At 35.5% G+C, this 20,828-nt stretch overlaps 1 protein-coding gene across 1 annotated transcript in view; it reads right to left on the reverse strand.

The window, feature by feature from the left end:
• Nucleotides 1–4,008: 4,008 nt before the first annotated feature.
• Nucleotides 4,009–20,828, reverse strand: part of SPATA16 (spermatogenesis associated 16) — a 205,790-nt gene continuing 188,970 nt past the window's right edge. The window contains exon 10 of the mRNA XM_047755284.1: nucleotides 4,009–4,131. Within this exon, the coding sequence (XP_047611240.1) occupies nucleotides 4,009–4,131 (123 nt within the window). The remainder of the gene's footprint in view (nucleotides 4,132–20,828) is intronic.

The raw sequence follows: 20,828 nt of genomic DNA on the forward strand, positions 1-20,828 counted from the left end.
AGTGGGTGAACTTCCTGGGGTGCAGGAACTATTCCTCTTTCCAGGTCCCTCCTGGGAGAGCAGGTCCCGTCTTTTTTTGTTTTGCTTCTTTATCTCTTGTTCTTTTTCTTTCTTCTTTCTTATGTCCTATCTGTTTTTCTAATGTTTTACTTGTTCTGTCATAATCTTGAGGTATTTTGTCATTTTTTCACAAATTTTCTGTGTGAGCATTTCCACATATAGTTGTATTTTCAGTGTATCTTTGGGAGTAGATGAGCCTTACGTCCTGCTACTCCACCATCTTTGATTCCCCCCCCCTTTTAAAGAATATTTTATTATAGTTGATTTACAGTGTTCCTTCAATTTCTGATGTACAGCAAAGTGACCCAGTTATACATATATACACATTCTTGTTCTCACATTAATCTCACTTGTTCCATCAGAAATGATTAAATATAGTTCCCTGTGCTATACAGCAGGACCTCATCGCTTAACCATTCTAAATGTAATAGTTTGTATCTATTAACCTCCAAATCCCATTCCCTCCCTCTCTCCCTTTACAACCATAAATCTGTTCTCCAGTTCTGTGAATCTGTTTCTGTTTTGTAGATAGGTTCACCTGTGCCATATTTTATTATTTTTATCTTTTGTCTTTTCAGGGTTGCACCCACAGCATATAGAGCTTCCAACCTGGGGTGAAGTCAGAACTGTAGCTGCCAGCCTCAGCCACCGGATCTGAGCCACATCTGTGACCTCTACCACCTCACTGAGCAAGGCCAGGAATCGACCCTGTGTCCTCATGGATATTGGTCAGGTTCATTTCTGCTGAGCCATAACAGGAACTCCTGTGCCATATTTTAGATTCCACAAATAAGTGATATCATATTGTATTTGTTTTTCTATTTCTGACTTAGTTCACATAGTATGAGAATCTCCATTTGCATCCATGTTGCTGCAAATGGCATTGTTCTGTCCTTTTTTATGTGTATTCCATTGTGTATATGTACCACATCATCTTAATCTATTCATCTGTCGATGGACATTTAGGTTGTTTCATGTCTTTGCTATTGTGAATAGTGCTGCAATGAGCATAGGGATGCATGTATCTTTTTTCAATCAAAGTTTTGACTGGATGTATGCCCAGGAGTGGGATTACTGGATGATATGGTAGCTAAGTAACCTCCATACTGTTTTCCATAGTGGTTGTACCAAATTACATTCCCAGCAGCAGTGTATAGGCAGGCTCCCTTTTATCCGCACCCATTGCAACATTTGTTATTTATTGAGACTTATTAATGATAGGCATTCTGATCAGTGTGAGGCGTTACCTCATGCAGTTTTGATTTGCACTTCTTTGGTAATTAGTGATGTTGGGCATTTTTTTATGTGCTTCTTGGCTATCCATATGTCTTCTTTGGAGAAATGTCTATTAAGGTTTTCTGCTTATTTTTCAATCCCCCCCCCCTTTTGAGTTGTATGAGTTGGTGTATTTTGGAGATGCGGTCCCTGTCAGTTGCATCATTTGCAGATATTTTCTCCCATTCTGTAGGTTCTCTTTTCTTTTTTCTTTTTCTTTTTGGTTTGTTTGTTTCTTATGGTTTCCTTTGCTGTGCAAAAGCTTGTAAGTTTGATTAGGTCCCACTGGTTTATTTTTGTTTTCATTTCTATTGCCTTGGGAGACTGACCTAAGAAAACATTTGTATGGTTGAGGTCAGAAAATGTTTTGCCTATGTTCTTTTCTAGGAGTTTTATGGTGTCTTATCTTACGTTTAAGTCTTTAAGCCATTTTGAATTTATTTTTATGCATGATGTGAGGGTGTATTCTATTTTGATTGATTTTACATGCAGTTGTCCAGTTTTCCCAGCACCATTTGCTGAAGAGACTGTCTTTTCCCATTTTATATTCTTACCTACTTTGTCAAAGATGAATTGATAGTAGATATCTTAGTTTATTTCTGGGTCTCTATTCTGTTCCATTGGTCTGTATGTCTGCTTTGGTACCATTACCACACTGTCTTGATTACTGTGGCTTTGTAATATTGTCTGAAGTTTGGGAGAGTTATGCCTCCTGCTTGGTTTTTGTTCCTCAGGATTGCTTTGGGAATTCTGGGTCTTTTATGGTTCCAAATAAGTTTTTGCGTTGTTTGTTCTAGTTCTGTGAAAAATGTCATGGGTAATTTGATAGGGATTGCACTGAATATGTATATTTCTTTGGGTAGTATGGCCATTTTAACAATATTAATCCTTTCCAATCCAGGAGCATGGGCTATCTGTCCATTTCTTTGAATCCTCTTTAATTTCCCTGATAGTTCTCAGCATATAAGTCTTTCACATCCATAGTCAGGTTTATTCCTAGGTATTTAATTTTTGGGGTGGGTGCAATTTCAAAAGATACATTTTTTATATTCCTTTTCTATATTTCACAGTTACTATACAGAAATGCAGTTGATTTCTGAATGTTAATCTTGTATCCTGCTGCTTCGCTAAATTTGTTGGTTAGTTCAAGTAGTTTTTCTGTGGAGTTCTTAGGGTTTTCTAAATATAGTTATCATGTCATCTGCATAGAGTAACAATTTTACCTCTTGTCTTCCAATTTGGATACCTTTTATTTCTTTTGTTTGTCTGATTGCCATGGCTAGGACTTCCAATACTATGTTGAATAAAAGTGGTGAGAGTGGGCATCCTTGTCTTGTTCCAGATTTTAATGGGAAGGCTTTTAGTTTTTCTGCATTGAGTGTTACATTTGCTGTGGGTTTGTCATAAATGGCTTTTATGATGTTGAGATATGTTCTCTCCATACCCACTCTGGTAAGAGTTTTTATCATGAATGGATGGATATTAGATTTTTTCAAATGCTTTTTCTGCATCTATTGAGATGATCATGTGGTTTTTGACTTTTCTTTTTTGTGGTTGTGTGGTGTATGACATTGATTTGTGTATGTTGAACCATCCTTGTGAACTTGGGGTGAATTCCACTTGGTCATGGTATATGACCTCAGAAAAGAGTTTTTTAAATGCCACTGTCTTTTACTACAATCAGCCAGAAGGAACATGAAGCAATGATGGTTTCTCTGAGTGAGTGGGGTAGAAAAGAGAAAACTATTTATTGAAGGTAAGAATTAAGCAAATGGTTTTCAGAGAAACCAAAGCTTTAATTTATTTCAAAAATTAAAAGTATTTATGCCTTGCATAAATATGACTACATAAATCTAACATACACTTAAGGCCAAATTATTGATTCCTTTACAATCTCACTGTATAATGAAAAATTCAGCACCAAGGATTTTATTCTTTTTTTTCCTTTTCATGTTATTGTCAATGAGCTCTGTCATCTTATTCATTTTTCCATTATTTTAAAAAAAGGTTTACATTTTCTTGTCTGTTTTACTCTGTATCTAACTTCTGCCTTCTTACTCTATCTTCAAACCCCTTGTTGGTATTAACTGAGGTCTTGAGAAATGGCTGTTGACTCACTGCCTTGTCAAATATGTGTATTTGTGTTGAGTCATTTAAGGGAAGGGGATATGAAGGATCTGAGGAAAGAATACAGATTTTAATGAGATAACTGAGGATATCAGGCATACCACATATGGCTCTCTTTAAGGATGGAGAAAGCATATTATCAGTTTTATAATTTTTAAAATCTGCATTTATATTGCCTGTCTCTCTATATGGCATGTGATTAATACTTTGGTACTACACTTGAATATGGACATATACTGAGAGTGTACTTGGGTAGACCTGGCATACTTGAGTTGGTGTTGAAAGAACAAGATGGGTGAAAGAGGCAGCCATGGTTATTTTATAAGCTGTGTGACTAAGACGAATTTGAAAAAAGAGTCAAATAAGACTTGCTGAGAACATTTATTGTTGCAAGTTGAGATTAACAAAGTATAGAATGTCTTTGCTGAAGACGAACCAGCTCATTTTTTAGGGGGAGGCCTTTGTTGCTGGGCTGTCACGGTTAGGCTGGCAGGAAGCCATTACCCCTCTGGGATGTCCTGGTGGAAGTGCCTGCTCCCCAGGGACTTAGCTCTGCTGGGTGGTTTGAAGCCGCTTCATTTTGTTTTTTTGTCTTCGAGCAGTTCTCAGTTTTTTAGTTTTTAAGAAACTATCCTCTAATTGGTATAGAAAGTCTTCAGTTTGTCCAACCTGGAAGAAATAAACAGAAACAACAAGAGTTGTTGTTTGTCCAGGTTTTGTGTACTTAGGAAGACTGGGAGAAATTTAAGAGTAAATGGCACCTACAGGTCCATGTTGGAAAAGAACTGGCAGAGACACATGCAATTCGACATAAGAGCCTCCTTTTGTTTTCATTTCAGGGTCCCTTGTTTTAGGAACATGAAGCAGACATGCAGGAATTGGCTTTACCACTTGGTTCTAAATATCGGGTATGGGAATGGGGGATATCATTACCTGCTGTCTTTAATGGTCAGTAAAACCAGGGATTTCAAAAAGAAATGGTGAAAAATTATTCCATTATTCTAAAAGTAGAATGAACACAAGCAAAAACTTCCCCCCTCAAAACCAGAGGTTCTAGTGTTGGTATGCCCTTGGCTAACTTGGGATAAAAAATCAATATTCCACATTGTTTTAGCAAGAGCCATTTCTCTTTTAAATCAAAAGGAAAAGTTGAAAATAAAGGATAAAATAATGATATAAAAAAACAGTAGTTCTCAGAGATAAATTATTAGCGTTTCTTCAAAGAAAACTCATAATTATTCAATGACAGCTGGTTGAATGTATGGTACTGTTTGTCAGAGTAAAAGAGCTTATTTACACAGATGCCAAGTTGAGCCCTGATAATGAATAACAATTCATACTTAACCCAGACTCCCAGAACCTGCATATTGTATTAGTCTAAAGTCACTTACTGAAGGACCCATTGTCATAAAGTTAGCTCAAAGCTAGAGCACTTACTATTCAAGGTGCATGAACTTATCATCTACTTGAGATAAAAGCATGACAAGTTCAATTTTCCAATTTTGAGCTCTACTTTTAAGTCACTTGATTTATCACTTAGAGTAATATCCAAAAGATAATTGAGATTGTCAGAAAAGAGAATAATAAATGGTTATATACATCTATGTTATGTTAGCTCTCATATCACACAGATAAACTGTCCTTTGTTTCTTTAAGAAAATAAGATATTTATGTGAAAACAGTTTCTTTTGCAAACTTAAAATTACCTCAGGTAAAGTTGTCCAAAAGTACATTGTTATTTATGATATCCAATAATTGCTGCAATCATCAAAATTATTTGACAAAATATTTTTGGATCCTGTCATAAAGTCAATGCATTATTATATGTATTCCATCCATTTATACTATCCAACTTACTCCAAAACCATAAGTGAAAAGTGAACAGAGCACAATCAAAACCAACATAATAGATGGTACTCTACTGTTAACTTCCATAGTTGAGTTGATGGCTCACATTATTTGTACTGAAATTGTATCATTGAAATCAAAGCTCTTTACATTGACAATGTTTTCAATTAGTCCAATACAATTTAAATTAAAACCCCAATGAAACAAAAAAATATGCCTCCTCCAATGGTACAGAATTGTTTTAAAATAACCATTAGATGGCTTCCATTTTTTAAAAAAATTGTGTGTATTAAGGGCAGTGTTGACTAACAAGGCTGCCTTTCATTTAAAAAGTGAAGAAGAAACACAGATGTGTTACTGGAATAGAGAGCACTGCTGAATTAAGCTGGGAGGTCGAGAGTATAGACCATGTGCATAGCTCACCGGGCCAATGTGTTGACCTGCTACCAGGTCTGTCTACATGCTATCCTTTCAACCCATTCTCTTAATGATAGTGGAATGATCTTTTAAAAATGTGTATCTTGTCATATTTTCCCTTGCTTAAAATATGTAAATGGGTTCCCAAGCCCTTACCATGGCTTACAGAACCCTGGGTTATCTGCTTACACCTGTGTCTCTAATTCTTTCTCCTGTCATTCCATTTGCCTTAGCAGTGGTACATCTTTTAGTTTTCTGAGCATAACCGTGCAGTGTTCTCTGTACAATAGCAATTCTGATAGCAAGGCTTCATCATTGCACTTTAACTCTATACTAAACATAATAAAAAGTGCTATCATTATGGGAATTTTCAGTTAGGAATTGGTAATACAGTTTAGCAGGAAGGCGGTTTTTTTTTTTGTACATTTTGTAAAATCTCATGGGTAGGTGCCTTAGATTTCCACATTATGCTTTTATGACTAAAATACTAATAACCAAATTCACTAAATTAAAGTGAAGAAATATGAGGCTTGTCTGTTTGAATGCTAGCCAAAAGCTAATGGAAACTGCTATATTATGAATAGCAGAAACAACTACATTTCAGAAACTAAATTTATTTTAGAAGTTAATTTCAAGCCTGTTTGAAAACAATTGTCATTCTAATAAGAATTAAAATTCAAACCATTTTGGATGATAAATATTTAAAGGCATTTGGTTTGGAAAGTAAACTGGAACAGAGCAAGGAAACTAAGGTTATCAAATCCACTGTTTTGGAGTGAAATGGCTGTTTTGTCAAGAGGATTTTGGTCCACACTGCTAATCACTAGAAACACATCCTCTTTCTCTAACCAGCACTAACTTCATATAAACATGATATTTATTCCTGAGGCTCTGATTCTTATTTCATCTAACTTTTTTCTTCTTAAAGGAATCTTTAGGAGCTTTATTTAAAAAAAAAATCCTTTGAGCTCTCCAATCCCTAAGGCATGAACATATATATCCAACCCCTATAAACACATCTAATCTTTCCGCCTTCATCCAGACTACATGAAATCCAATAGGAAGCCCCATTTCAAGCCCAGTGCTTGCCTTCTCAGTGTAATTTACCCATGCATTTTTGTTTGAGACCAACTGCCTCTCACTGTCATTATTGGAAATAAACACTTGTTCCCAAAGTATAATAAGCCTGTTGCAGGGGTGGCGCAGGGTTGGGGGCTACCAATAAGGTAGGGAGCATCAACCAATAGGAAAAGAGAATTGTAGAAATCACCAAAGTCATGTTTGCAGGGGGGAGGGGATTAGAACTTAAATGAGCTTTATGGCTTAGTACAGATCTTCCTCATCTTAACCATGGGGTTACATCTCAACAAACCCATCATACGTTGAAAATATCATATGTTGGAAATATGTTTAATAACCTAATCTTCTGGACATCATAGCTTAGCCTCGCCTACCTTAAATGTACTCAGAACACTTATATTAGCCTATAGTTGGACAAAATCACTTAATACAAAGCCTATTTTATAGTAAATGTTGAATGGCTCATGTAATTTATCAAATGCTATCATAAAATTAAAAAATAGAATGATCGTATGGGTACAGGATGGTTGTAGGTGTATGGGTTGTTTACCCTGGGAATCATGTTGCTGACTGGGAGCTGTGGCTCACTGCTGCTGCCCCACGTCACGGGAGTATCAGACCTCATATCACTAGCCCAGGGAAAGATCAAAATTCAAAGTACAGTTTCTACTGAATACAAATTGTTTTTGCATCAATATAAAGTTGAAAAATTAAAAGTTGAACCACCATATGTTGAGGACTGTCTATAGCAGTATTAATTTGCTAAGACTGCTATAACAAAGGACCACAAACTGGGTGGCTTAAACAGTAGAAATTTCTCATCCCAGTTCTGGAGGCTGGTAGTCCAAACTCAAAGTATCATGGGGGTTGGTACAACTGAGTGCTGTCTGTTCCTTTCCTCTCCCCTAGCTTCTGGTGGTTTGCTGGCAATCTTTATTATACCTTGGCTGCAGGAGCATCACCCCAATGTCTCCCTTCTTCACATGTTACTCTCCCTATGTGAGTAGCATGTCCGAATATCTCATTTTTATAAGGACACCAGTCATTTGGGGTTAAGACCCATCCCAAAGACCTCATTTTAACTTGCTGACCTCTATAAAAACCTTATCTCCAAATAAGGGCCCATTCTGAAATACTAGGAGTTCAACATAGGAATTTTGAGGGAATAACATTCAACTCATCACAGTAGTGCTTGATTTTTGTTTTTTCTTCTTCCTTTTTTTTTTTGGCCACCCTGCAGCACATGGAGTTCCTGGCCCAGGGATCATATCTGAGCCACAGCTGTGGCAACACCAGATCCTTAACCCACTGTGCTGGGTAAGGGATCGAACCAGCCATCCCAGTGCTGCAGAGACGCCACCAATCCCCTTGAGCCACAGTGGGAACTCTGGTAGTGTTTGATTTTAAATGACTCTTGGAGGGAAAGGGTCACCCAAATCTTCATAGTAACTCTCCTTCCCCTCCACCATATCTGAATGACACCCCTTTCAGAGCTGTATTAACCATGGCTGTGTGTCTTTTACTGTTATCTCTCATCAGTTTTATGTTGCAATTCTTGTCATTTTTCTTAGTTTGTCCCTGTTTCTAACTCTCTATGTCCTAAAACTCAGTTTCTTCCTCAGCACTGCCCTTGGTCTCATGGCTAGCCTTTGTACAAGAAATGGAAAACAGTAATATTGCTTTCATTTCTGGCTCACATGCCTTCAGTTACTAAATGAAAACAGGATGGGTCTATGTGCAAATGAAGCCACAGTCAGCACCACAAAATGAACAGTGAGTCAGCACCCATTCTCTTTCACAAGAAATCTCTCAAGTGAGCAGAGGGGTCTCCTGACTTCAGGGCATCCCCATACTTTCCACCTACGTGTAAGATACAAACCAATTTTACAGTAAAGGATTACTGGAGAAAATATTCAAGTACTTTTTATCACTCCTCTGCCAAAAGTGACTATGAAGTTGTGTGTGGGAAAACATATTTTAATCTGTGAAAATGTTGCTTTTTATCCTGGAATCCAGTAGAAAAAAGCCTCTGTTTTAATATGCTAAAAAAATCATTAATGGAAAAGAAACATTTTAGTACTGATGCAGTTATTTAATCTGATGTGGTTATAGGGTAAGAAAGAAAGAAAATGTGCTATAAACTACCTGCTGATGTTAAGCTAATCCAGAATAGGTGTCCTTTGGATGCAAGATAAAATGTTGATACATCTGGAGAAGAAGATAAAGGTCTTATCAATACAGTCATTTTACAAGTGAAGTATAATGGAGTACTGAGAACTGTAGTATCTGTGTGTGTTTATATCAACTGGTTCAATACCTTTCCTTATATACAATCCAAGAAATGGTTGGATCCCTCTTATTTTCATAGTGCTTCTCCAGTGTGTCCACAAATTGCAATGTTTCCTCCTTCCACTAAGCCCATTTCTATAGAGTGAACTCAGGCCAAACTAAACATCATTAAAGCAGTACTTTAAAGTTGGACTAGATGTTAAAAATTTATTTAATCCAACCCCCACATGTCTCAAATAACTCATACCTGCCAAAAAATCCATCTAGTGTTTGATTTCCAATCTCTGGTAATAAGGGTCATGATACCTCAACCCAAAGTCCCTTCCATTTTTATATAGTTGTGAAAATATTAATGTAATTTCTAATTTTTTCCTCATTCAGCTATTGCTTCAGCAAATAGTTATTGAGAACCTGTTATGAAACCACCAAGCACTACACAATGTGCTATTATAATCTTTGTGGAAGACTTAGCCATTTATGAAGAGCTTTCCACAAATATGAAACCATTTAATCTTCACAAAAATTCTGTAAAGAGACTCTGATTATTATTAGTTATTTACACCAGAGAGTAGAAAATTAAAGTTCAGAAGTCACATCACCAGTGAAAGAACTGAGAATTAAACTCATCTTGTAATTCTAGATAGCGCTGTCTTTTAAATGTATGTGCTAACACAAAACATTTCATCATGCCTTCATATAGCAATGTTGATATACCTAAAGATACCATAGATCCCTCTGATGTTTTTTTTTCTTTCTCCAAAGCAAACACCTCCAGATCCTCCAACTTTCTTCATACAATTGAAGTTAAGACCCTGGACACAGCAGGGTGCCAGTCCAGATGAGACAGGACCTGACCAGAGAAGGGAGTAAACTATTGCTCTCTTTGAGACATATTTTAAACATCATAGGTAATAACCAGATCAGTTTTGGGTAACTGAGAACACTGTTGATTTATATTGAACTAGCAGCTAAAATGTACTATCAGAAACTCATATATTCTCCCCTGCATCTCTGCCCTCTCCTAATTCTGCCTTTAATAGGGTGGCATTTTGAGACCTAATCACAAAACTTTAAAGCATATCAAACACCTACACTTCACACAGATACAGAGGCAGTATTCTTCAAAGTAGAGGTCAAAAACACAGGGACTATTAAAGTTGTTTAGCTTTTAAATTTCACTTTTATATATACTTTTTATTTATGTTTTTTATTTTCTGGGCATTCACTTCCAGACTGAATTATTAATATCGCTATTAAACAATAGTAATTCATACCTATGAGAATACTCACATAAATTTTTTAATTTCTTTAGGATCTTGTGAAACAATTAGCAGACAAAGAAACTTGGGTTGCACTGTTTTGTTCTGAATAAATGAAAGCATGATTTTTAAAAAATTTTTCTTAGGACATTTTAACTACTAGAATGCTTTTCACATTGTAGATTACAAAATAGTGGATTGCTTTTTCTGTTCAATTAGGAGTTTTTGCATCGTTCTTGCTTTTAGTGTAATACTAGTCTATTAACATAGGTCCATTTTTTTTAACACATTCCTGATTTTGTGACCTTTTTTCTACCTCTTGTATTTGTCACTAATCGCTCATTCATTTTTTCCCTCAAACTGTTCATTGAATTTTATTCCTTACCTCATTAAGATACCATCATTGTCTCAAATGAGAAGCTTCACAGTCATTCCTAACTCTGCCTGCCTTCTAACCTCAACACAGAGGTTTTCAAGACTATAGCTCTTACTTCCCAAATGTCTCTTAAATCCTTGATGCAAGCCCTCATAGTATTTTTCATATCTTATTGCACTGGCCCCTAATTGATCTACTTGCTTTTAGTCTCACTGGCTGCATTCCAACCCACACAATGGCACCAGATTTATCTTTCTAACCACATAGCTAAGTATCTTTCAATTCTTTATAAGCTGACCCCAATCTATATTTCCTGCTGTATATATCTCTACTCCCAGTCCCCTCATGCCCACATCTATGCTATGTGACTCACCCCTATCAAATAGCCCCGGTCCTTTCACAACCTTGCTTTTATGGATGCCATTTCTCTGCAATGACTTTCTTGCCCTGGCAAAGACACAGCTCCTATCACCTCAATACACCTCCACATTCCTTTAGATAAAATTCATTATTCTGACATTTTTTCTAACAGAATTTTTTGTACATAATTCTTATACAAACATTTATGCTTTGTGGCAATCATTTTTTTTTTCATTAATTGCCTCTCTTATAAGAATACAAATTCCTCATAAACATGCATCTCAATATTTTTGCTTATCACCTTAGGACAGTGCCCAGTACATAGTAAATGTTCAATAAATATTTGCTTAAGAGAACAGAAGTACTTTGAGATCTGAGCTGACTAGAAAATTTCCTATAATACATACTGTCTACTTAGTTACTTCCACATTTTTTCTTCCTAATTGGTATTATTTATTTTTATACTGTTAAAACTTCAACTTTGAAATCCCCCATACTTCTCAGGCTGCCTTCTCTTTTAGAACTTCAAAGTCATCTTTGTTCTGAACTTTTTGACTCTATGTGAAGTCAAGACTGACTTTCGTGTGTAAGAATTAAAAAAGTCCTGAGAGTTTAGTTAGATAACAATTTCCTAACTGTTTGATATGAATTATAACTGATAACCATATGATAGGTGAGAATCTGTTCTTTTACTGAGACCTTTAGTTCCTCAATCATCTGGCATCACAAAATTCTCTACAAACTCATTTGGTTTAATGTTCATATCTCGGTAATGCCAAGTCAGCATTGGCACATAGATACCTGCCCACTTTGCAAATGGGAAAATTAGACCTAGAATGACCAAGGAGACCATCTGATATAGTTAAGCAAGTAGATGCTGTACCAAAAAGAAAGTCCAATAAGGCCTCTGCTCCCCAAACTGGCTCATTTCCTTCCTTACATGCTTATATATTTCTTTGTGTTTTATTTCCCTAAGGGCTTTGTAGAAAATTTCTATCATTTGCAATCTGTTCTTCTTAGTTATATGAATCTATTTTTTCTTCAACTGGCATTTTTCTTTCCTTGACTTAAAAAAAGAAAGAACCAGCTTTACTTAAAACATGTTGCAGCTCTCCTACACTTCACTAAGTACAGAAGCTAAAATTGACTTACTTTGCTGCATGCTGTGTCATTCACCTAATGGTATAATCTAAGAGAATAACCTCTGATTTGAAAATTGTGAAGGCACATTTTAAGACCGAACAAACTTAAATCTGATGTGTACAAGACATTGGATTTTTTGGCTTGGTGTGTCCTTGATGTGTCCATGGAAGCCTTTCCACACTAAAGACTGGTGAAAAATGAAGTTCAGAAAGGTCAAGGGACTTCTCTGGGGTCACGGATCAGGATTATAACCAGGCCAAAAGCAGATCTCAACACTCCTGACTCCTTACCCATTGCCCTTTTTACCTTTGGCTATTATTACCTGCCTAGAGAGTCTCAAAGCTAAACAATAATAATAAAGTGATGGTATGTGAAAGTAGTGATTAATTTGTAAGAGAAAAAGTCTTCTTATATGCTTCATACCGGTCAAAACTTTGAGTGTGGAAAAATACTGGTTTCTGAACACATCGGTAACTTCAGCTCTACTATCAGAGAGTAGGATTATTGAGGGTCTGCCATATCCTAGGTGTTGGAGATGGCAAACAACATGGACCTAGTACCTGACTTATGGAGCTTAAAGCCCAGATGAGAAGATAGATGTTATACAAATGATTATTATTATCCATAAAATAGCAGTTTCTATTAGCTTTTGGCTAGATTCAAACAAACAAGCCTCATATTTCTCCATTTTAATTTAGCGAATTTGGTATGTTAGTATTTTAGTCATAAAATCACAATGTGGAAATCTAAGTCATCTACCCATGAGATGTTACAAAAAGCACCAAAAAACCCCTACCTGCTAAACTGTGTTACCAATTCCTAATAGAAAATTCCCGTGATGATAGCAGTTTTTATTATGTTTAGTATAGAGTTAAAGTGCAATTATGAATCAGAATTGCTATCAGAATTGCTATTGTTTAGGAAACAATGTATCATAGCTTTTCAAAATTTATTTTTCAACATTTAATGGCATAATATATCTGAAGGTTAATATATCTGAAGGTTTGAATATGTATTTTTTAAGCTTTTTAATTTTATATTTTAAGCTTTTTATTCATATGCATCAGTAAGAAGTAATACAGGAAGAATCTGTGTATTCTTTATGCATTTTGCCCTCGGTGGTAACAAAACTGTGGTAGACTATTAGAGCCAGGATAATGATGCTGATACAGTCAAGATATGGAACAGTTCCATTACTACAAGACCTCTTCTGTTGCCCTTTTATAGCCATGCACCCTTTGCTCCTGGCCCCATTTCCTTAGCTCTTGACAACCACTAATTGATGGTCCATTTCTATAATTTTTTCATTTTTTTAAGAAGGTTATATAAATGGAATCATATAGTATATAACTATCATCCTCTGGGGATTTATTTAGGTTGTTGTGTGTATCAACATTTTGTTCCTTTGTATTGCTGAGTAGTATTCTATGGTATGGACGCTTCACAATTTAAGGACTAACACTTTGGAGATATCTAGATTACTTCCAATTTTTGGCTATTTTGAATTAGGTTGCAATGAACATTTGTATACAGATTTTTGTGTGAACATAAGACTCCTTTTTTACTGGGATAAATAAATGCCCAGGAGTATAATTTCTAGTTAGTTGCATAATTAGTATTTTTTTTAAGAAATTGTCATATTGTTTTCCTCAGTGGCTATGTTGTTTTATATTCCTACTAACAATGTACGAGTAATCCAACTTCTCTACATTCACACTAGAATTTAATGCTGCTACTAATTTTTATTTTAGCCATTTTTTGATGTGTATAGCAATTTATCTCATTATGATTTTGATTTGCATTTCCTTAATGGCTAATGATGTTGAACGTCTTTTAATGTATTTACTTGACATGCTCTTTGGTGAAATGTATGTTGATGTCTTAACCTACTTTCAAATTGAATTAACTTCTTTTTAAAGCTGTTGAATTTTGAGAGTTCTTTCTATAAATATTTGTCTTTTGTTGAACATGTGGTTTACAAGTATTTTCTCTCACCCTGGTAGCTTCTTTATACCCTTTTTTTTTTTCCCTTCGTCTTTTTGCCTTTTCTAGGGCTTCTTCCAGCAGCATATGGAGGTTCCCAGGCTAGGGGTCAAATCAGAGCTGTAGCCACCAGCCTACGCCACAGCCACACGGGATCCGAGCCGCACCTGTGACCTACACCTCAGCTCATGGCAACGCTGGATCCTTACCCACTGAGCAAGGCCAGGGATCAAATCTGCAACCTCATGGTTCCTAGTCGGATTTGTTAACCATTGCTCCACGACGGGAACTCCTTCTTTACATCCTTTTAAAAAATTATTCTTTTATTAAAGTATAGTAGATTTACAGTGTTGTGCCAATTTCTACTGTGCAAAAAGTGACTCAAGTCATACCTATATATGCATTCCTTTTCTTACATTATCCTACATCATGGTCTATCCCAAGAGATGGGATTTAGTTCCCTGCACAATATAGTAGGACCTTATTGCCCATCAATACTGAATGTAATAGTTTGCATCTACTAACTCCAAACTCCCAAGTCCATCCCACTGCCTCTCCCCTCCCCTTTGGCAACCACAAATCTGTTCTCTTTTATCTGTGAGTCTGTTTCTATTTTACAGATAGGTTAATTTGTGCCATATTTTAGATTCCCTATATAAATGGTATCATATAGTATTTGTCTTTCTTTTTATGACTTACTTCACTTAGTATGATAATCTCTAGTTGCAGAATCTTTGACAGAGCAAAACTTTTCAATTTTGATGAAGTCTTTATCAACTAGACTTCTATGGATCATTCTTTTGGTGTCAAATCTAAGAACTCTTTGCATAGGCTGAGACCTCAAGGGCTTTCTCCTTCATTTTTTCTAAAAGTTTTTATATTTATTTTATTTTTTAATTAGAGTTTAGTTGATTTATAGTAAAAGTTTTACATTTGAGTCAATTTTTATCTCAAATGTGAGACCCAAGCTTTTGTTGTTTGTTTTTGGTTTGTTTTTAAGTGATGGATGTATAAACACTCTTGCACCATTTGTTGAAAAGGCTATCTTTACTGAATCACTTTTGTGCCTTTATTAAAAAAAATCAATTGAGCATATTTATGTGAGTTTATTCTGGGTTTTTAATTTTTTTTAATATATATATATTTTTTATTTTCCCACTGTATAGCAAGGGGGTCAGGTTATCCTTACATGTATACATTACAATTACATTTTTTCCCCCACCCTTTCTTCTGTTGCAACATGAGTATCTAGACAAAGTTCTCAATGCTATTCAGCAGGATCTCCTTGTAAATCTATTCTAAGTTGTGTCTGATAAGCCCAAGCTCCCGATCCTTCCCACTCCCTCCCCCTCCCATCAGGCAGCCACAAGTCTCTTCTCCAAGTCCATGATTTTCTTTTCTAAGGAGATGTTCATTTGTGCTGGATATTAGATTCCAGTTATAAGTGATATCATATTGTCTTTGTCTTTGTCTTTCTGGCTCATTTCACTCAGTATGAGGTTCTCTAGTTCCATCCATGTTGCTGCGAATGGCATTATGTCATTCTTTTTTTCTGGCTGAGTAGTATTCCATTGTGTATATATACCACCTCTTCCGAATCCAATCCTCTGTCAATGGACATTTGGGTTGTTTCCATGTCCTGGCTATTGTGAATAGTGCTGCAATGAACATGCGGGTGCACGTGTCTCTTTTAAGTAGAGTTTTGTCCGGATAGATGCCCAAGAGTGGGATTGTGGGGTCATATGGAAGTTCTATGTATAGATTTCTAAGGTATCTCCAAACTGTTCTCCATAGTGGCTGTACCAGTTGACATTCCCACCAACAGTGCAGGAGGGTTCCCTTTTCTCCACACTCCCTCCAGCACTTCTCATTTGTGGATGTAATAATGATGGCCATTCTGACTGGTGTGAGGTGATATCTCATGGTAGTTTTGATTTGCATTTCTCTTATAACCAGCGATGTTGAGCATTTTTTCATGTGTTTGTTGGCCATCTGTATATCTTCTTTGGAGAAATGTCTATTCAGGTCTTTTGCCCATTTTTCCATTGATTGATTGGCTTTTTTGCTGTTGGGTTGTATAAGTTGTTTATATATTCTAGAGATTAAGCCCTTGTCAGTTGCATCATTTGAAATTGTTTTCTCCCATTCTTTAAGTTGTCTTTTTGTTTTCTTTTGGGTTTCCTTTGCTGTGCAAAAGCTTTTCAGTTTGATGAGGTCCCATGGGTTTATTTTTGCTCTAATTTCGATTGCTTTGGGAGACTGACCTGAGAAATGTTGATGTCAGAGAGTGTTTTGCCTATGTTTTCTTCTAGGAGTTTGATGGTGTCCTGTCGTATATTGAAGTCTTTCAGCCATTTGGAGTTTATTTTTGTGCATGGTGTGAGGGTGTGTGGGTTTTTAATTTTTTTCATTGACTTATGTCTCTATCATTCCACCAATATCACAGTCTTTTTTTTTTGTCTTTTTAGGGTCACACCTGTGGCATATGGAGGTTCCCAGGCTAGGCGTCGAATTGGAGCTATAGCCGCTGGCCTCTGCCACAGTCACATCAATGCCAGATCCAAACCATGTTTGTAACCTACACCATAGCTCATGGCAATGCTGGATTCTTAACCCACTGAGTGAGGCCAGGGATAGAATCTGTGTCCTCGTGGATACTAGTTGGGTTTGTTAACCACTAAGCCATGATGGAAACTTCCAAAGTCTTGATTATTGCAGCTGTATTTAAAAAGTCTTGAATACCAGCAATGAAATATTAGAAAAGGAATACAAAAATATGATACCTTTTAAAATTGCACCTCACAAAATCAAATACCTCAGAATACACCTGACCAAGGAGGTAAAGGACCCATATGCCGAGAACTATAAAACTTTAATCAAAGAAATCAAAGAAGATGTAAAGAAATGGAAAGATATTCCATGTTCCTGGATTGGGAAAATCAATATTGTAAAAATGGCCATACTACCCAAAGCAATCTACAGATTCAATACAATCCCTATCAGATTACCCATGACATTTTTCACAGAACTAGAACAAACAATCCAAACATTTATATGGAACCACAAAAGACCCAGAATCGCCAAAGCAATCCTGAGAAACCAAAACCAAGCAGGAGGCATAACTCTCCCAGACTTCAAAAAATACAAAGCCACAGTCATCAAAACAGTGTGGTACTGGTATCAAAACAGACAGACAGACCAATGGAACAGAATGGAGAATCCGGAAATAAACCCTGACACCTATGGTCAATTAATCTTTGACAAGGGAGGCAAGAACATAAAATAGGAAAAAGAAAGTCTATTCAGCAAGCATTGCTGGGAAACCTGGACAGCCATTCCTTTACTGTGCCATTCTATATAAATTTTAAAATAGTCTTGCCTTTATTTATGAAACTTCTTTCTGGGATTTTAATAGGAATTGCATTAAACCATCAATTTTGAGAGATTGATGACTGTGCTATGTTGAGTCTTCCAAACCATGAACACAGCATATCTCTCCATTTATTTAGATCTTTCTTTCATTGCAGTTTTGCAGTTTTGGGTTTACAAATCCTGTATATATTTGTTATATTTACACCAAAGCATTTCACTTTGAGCAGTTGTAAATGGTACTATATTTAAATTTTTAGTGTCACCAATTATTACTAGTATATAGAAATACAATTGAGTTTTGTATGTTTATCTTATATCTTGCCACCTTAATGAACTCATTATTTTAGGAACCTTTTTTCTTTGGTTTGTCTTTTGTTTTTGTAGATTCCTTGAGACTTTGTATTGGTAAAGTTTTATTTTTTCCTTTCTGATCTATATGCCGTTTATTTCTTTCTTTGCCTTTCTGCACTAGCTGGTATTTCACAGTTTTGAATAACAGCACTGAGAGCATTCATCTTTGTCTTGTTCCTTGTTTTAAGGAGAAAGCATTCAGTCTTTCATGATTAAGTATGTTAGTTATAGGATTTTTGTAGATGCTCAGTTTGAGGAGTTTCTCTTTTATTTATAGTTTTCTGAGAGTTTTTATGAATTGGTGTTAAATTTTGTCAGTTTTTTAATGTATCAATTGATATGATCAAGTGCTTTTCTTTCTGTATTTTATTGGTATGGTAGATACATTGAATTTTAAATAGTCAAACAGCATTGTCTGCATCTCTGGAATGAACCTCACTTGGTTATGGCATATAATTCTTTTTACATATTGCTGAATTCTATTTGCCAACATTTTAAAGACTTTTGCATTTATATTCATAAGGGATATTTGCAGAGTTTTTATTTTCTTTTGGTACTATTTTTGTCTGTTTGATATTAAGTAATACTAACTTTATATCGTGGAGAATGCTTCCTTCTCTTACACTTTTTGAAAGAAGTTGTATATAACTGATGTCAAATCAGCTGGGCTTGAAGATTTATTTTTGGGGAGTTTAAAATTATGAATTAAATATCCTTAATAGTTATAGAGCAATTCAAATTATTTCATATTGGGTGACTTGTGCTACTTTGTGTTTCTTGAAAAATTGGTACATTTCATCTACATTGTTAAATTTATATATAGAGAGATGATCATAATTTTGATGTCTGCAGGGTCTACAGTGATATCCTATTTCATTCTTTATATGAATAATTTTGTCTTCTTTGCTTTTTTCTTCATTTTTCTTTCTAGAGGTTTGTAAATTTTATTAATCTCCTCAAAAAACTGCCTCTCTGTTTCACTTATTTTCTCTATTTTTCTGTTTTCTGTTTTGTTGGTTTCTAGTCTTACCTTTATTATTTCCTTCCATATTCATTTTTTGGGGTTTACTTTGATCTTTTCTAGGTTTTTGAATTAGGGATTCAATTACTCATTTGAAAGTTTTCCTCTTTTTAATGTGTGTATTTTGTGTTATAAATTTCTCTTTCAGTGCTACTTTGGCTGTATCCTACAAATGTTTGAGTATTGTATTTTCATTTTTATTCAGTTCAATGTGATTTTTTTCCACTATTTGACACTTATTTTTTTATCCATGGACTATTCAAGTATTTAGAACATTTCCTGGTATTTTTCTATTATTGATTTACAGTTTGATTCTCTTGCAGTTGAAGAAACATTCTATAATATTTCAGTTTTTAAAAATATGTCAAAGTTTATTTATGGACCAGGATATGATCTATCGTGATATAATGTTCTATGAACACTTGGAAAGAATGTGTATTTTGATACTAATGGGTGGATTATTATATAAATGTTGGTTAGATCCCTTTGGTTGATGGTATTACTGAGTTTTATATCCTTGCTGGTTTTTCTGTTGACTTGTTCTATCAACTGTTGAGAGAGAAGGTCTACTTTATCCATTAGATTCCTTAGCTTATTAATCATAGTTGTGTTATAGTTCTAGCCTGATAATTATAACATCTTTATCCCATCTGGTTCTGATGATTTCTCTGTCTCTTCAAATTGTGTTTTTCTTTGCCTTTTGGTATGCCTTACAATTTTTCTTCTTGATATCTAGACATGATAAACTAGGTAAAAGGAAATGCCATAAATAGATCTTTAGTAATGTGGTCATCAATGTGAGGAAGGGAAGCATTCTATAGTCCTGTGATTAGGTTCCAGTCTTTGAATGAGCCTATACCTCTGGATTGTGAACTTCACAAGCGTTCCTCAGTTTTTTCCTCTTGATTGTGAATTCACATGTAATCCTCAGTTTTTTTCTCCCCCTTAATTGGGATAGGATGGCTAGTATGGGCTGGTGTTGAGTACTTTCCTTCCCTAGCTTAGTTAGTCCCTGATAATACCACAACAGGTGAGGCTGTGTTTAACTAGTTTGCTCTGAACACAGGACTTGCTAAGAATAAAATGGTGTTCTGGCACATTTCAGAGTGGTTCCTTTCCCCCTCCTCCTTCCAGAGGCTCAGGGGGATTTTTCTTTGATATTTACTGTGGGAAGCTGATTGAATATCTGGAGGTAAATCTTATAATATTGTGTGACTCCCTCTATAATTGGGTCTCCCTAAAGTTTTTAACACTCAGAGTTGTCTGCACTGAGCATATAGCAATTTGTCAATTATAATTCAGGCTTTCTGATCCCATGGCAGTTTCTGCTCATAAATCTCTGCTCCAGAAAGTCACATCTCCCTTATGTATTCACCTGTTAGTCACTCTTCTGTCTTGGGAACAGTGGTTTGTTTTGTGCCATCTACTCGATCATAGATCTAAGAAGAGTTATTGATTTTTTTCAGTCTGTTCAGATTTTCACTTGTTTTTAGGATGGAGTGGTGACTTTCAAGTTCCTTATTTGTGGAACCAAAAACAAACAAACAAAACTTGTATATTTAGAATTATATTATATGGTGTTATTACTTTTGCTTCCACCATCAAACATAATGAAGTGGACAGTCTGTTGTTTTTACTCACATTTTTGCTTGGTGTGCTCTTTCAGCTTGCTTGCTATTTCAAAGTTCTTTTATTGTTTCTTTTCTATTTAGAGAACTTTTTTTTCAGCCATTTTTTTTAAGGGTAAGTTGGCTAATGACAAATTCCCTTATCTAAGAATGACTTGATTTCCCCTTAATTCCTGAAAGATATTTTTCATTGGGTATAGCATTCTGTGTTGACAATTATTTTCTTTCAGTATGTGAAA

Source organism: Phacochoerus africanus, chromosome 1, assembly GCF_016906955.1.
Source record: "Phacochoerus africanus isolate WHEZ1 chromosome 1, ROS_Pafr_v1, whole genome shotgun sequence".
Lineage (NCBI taxonomy): Eukaryota > Metazoa > Chordata > Mammalia > Artiodactyla > Suidae > Phacochoerus > Phacochoerus africanus.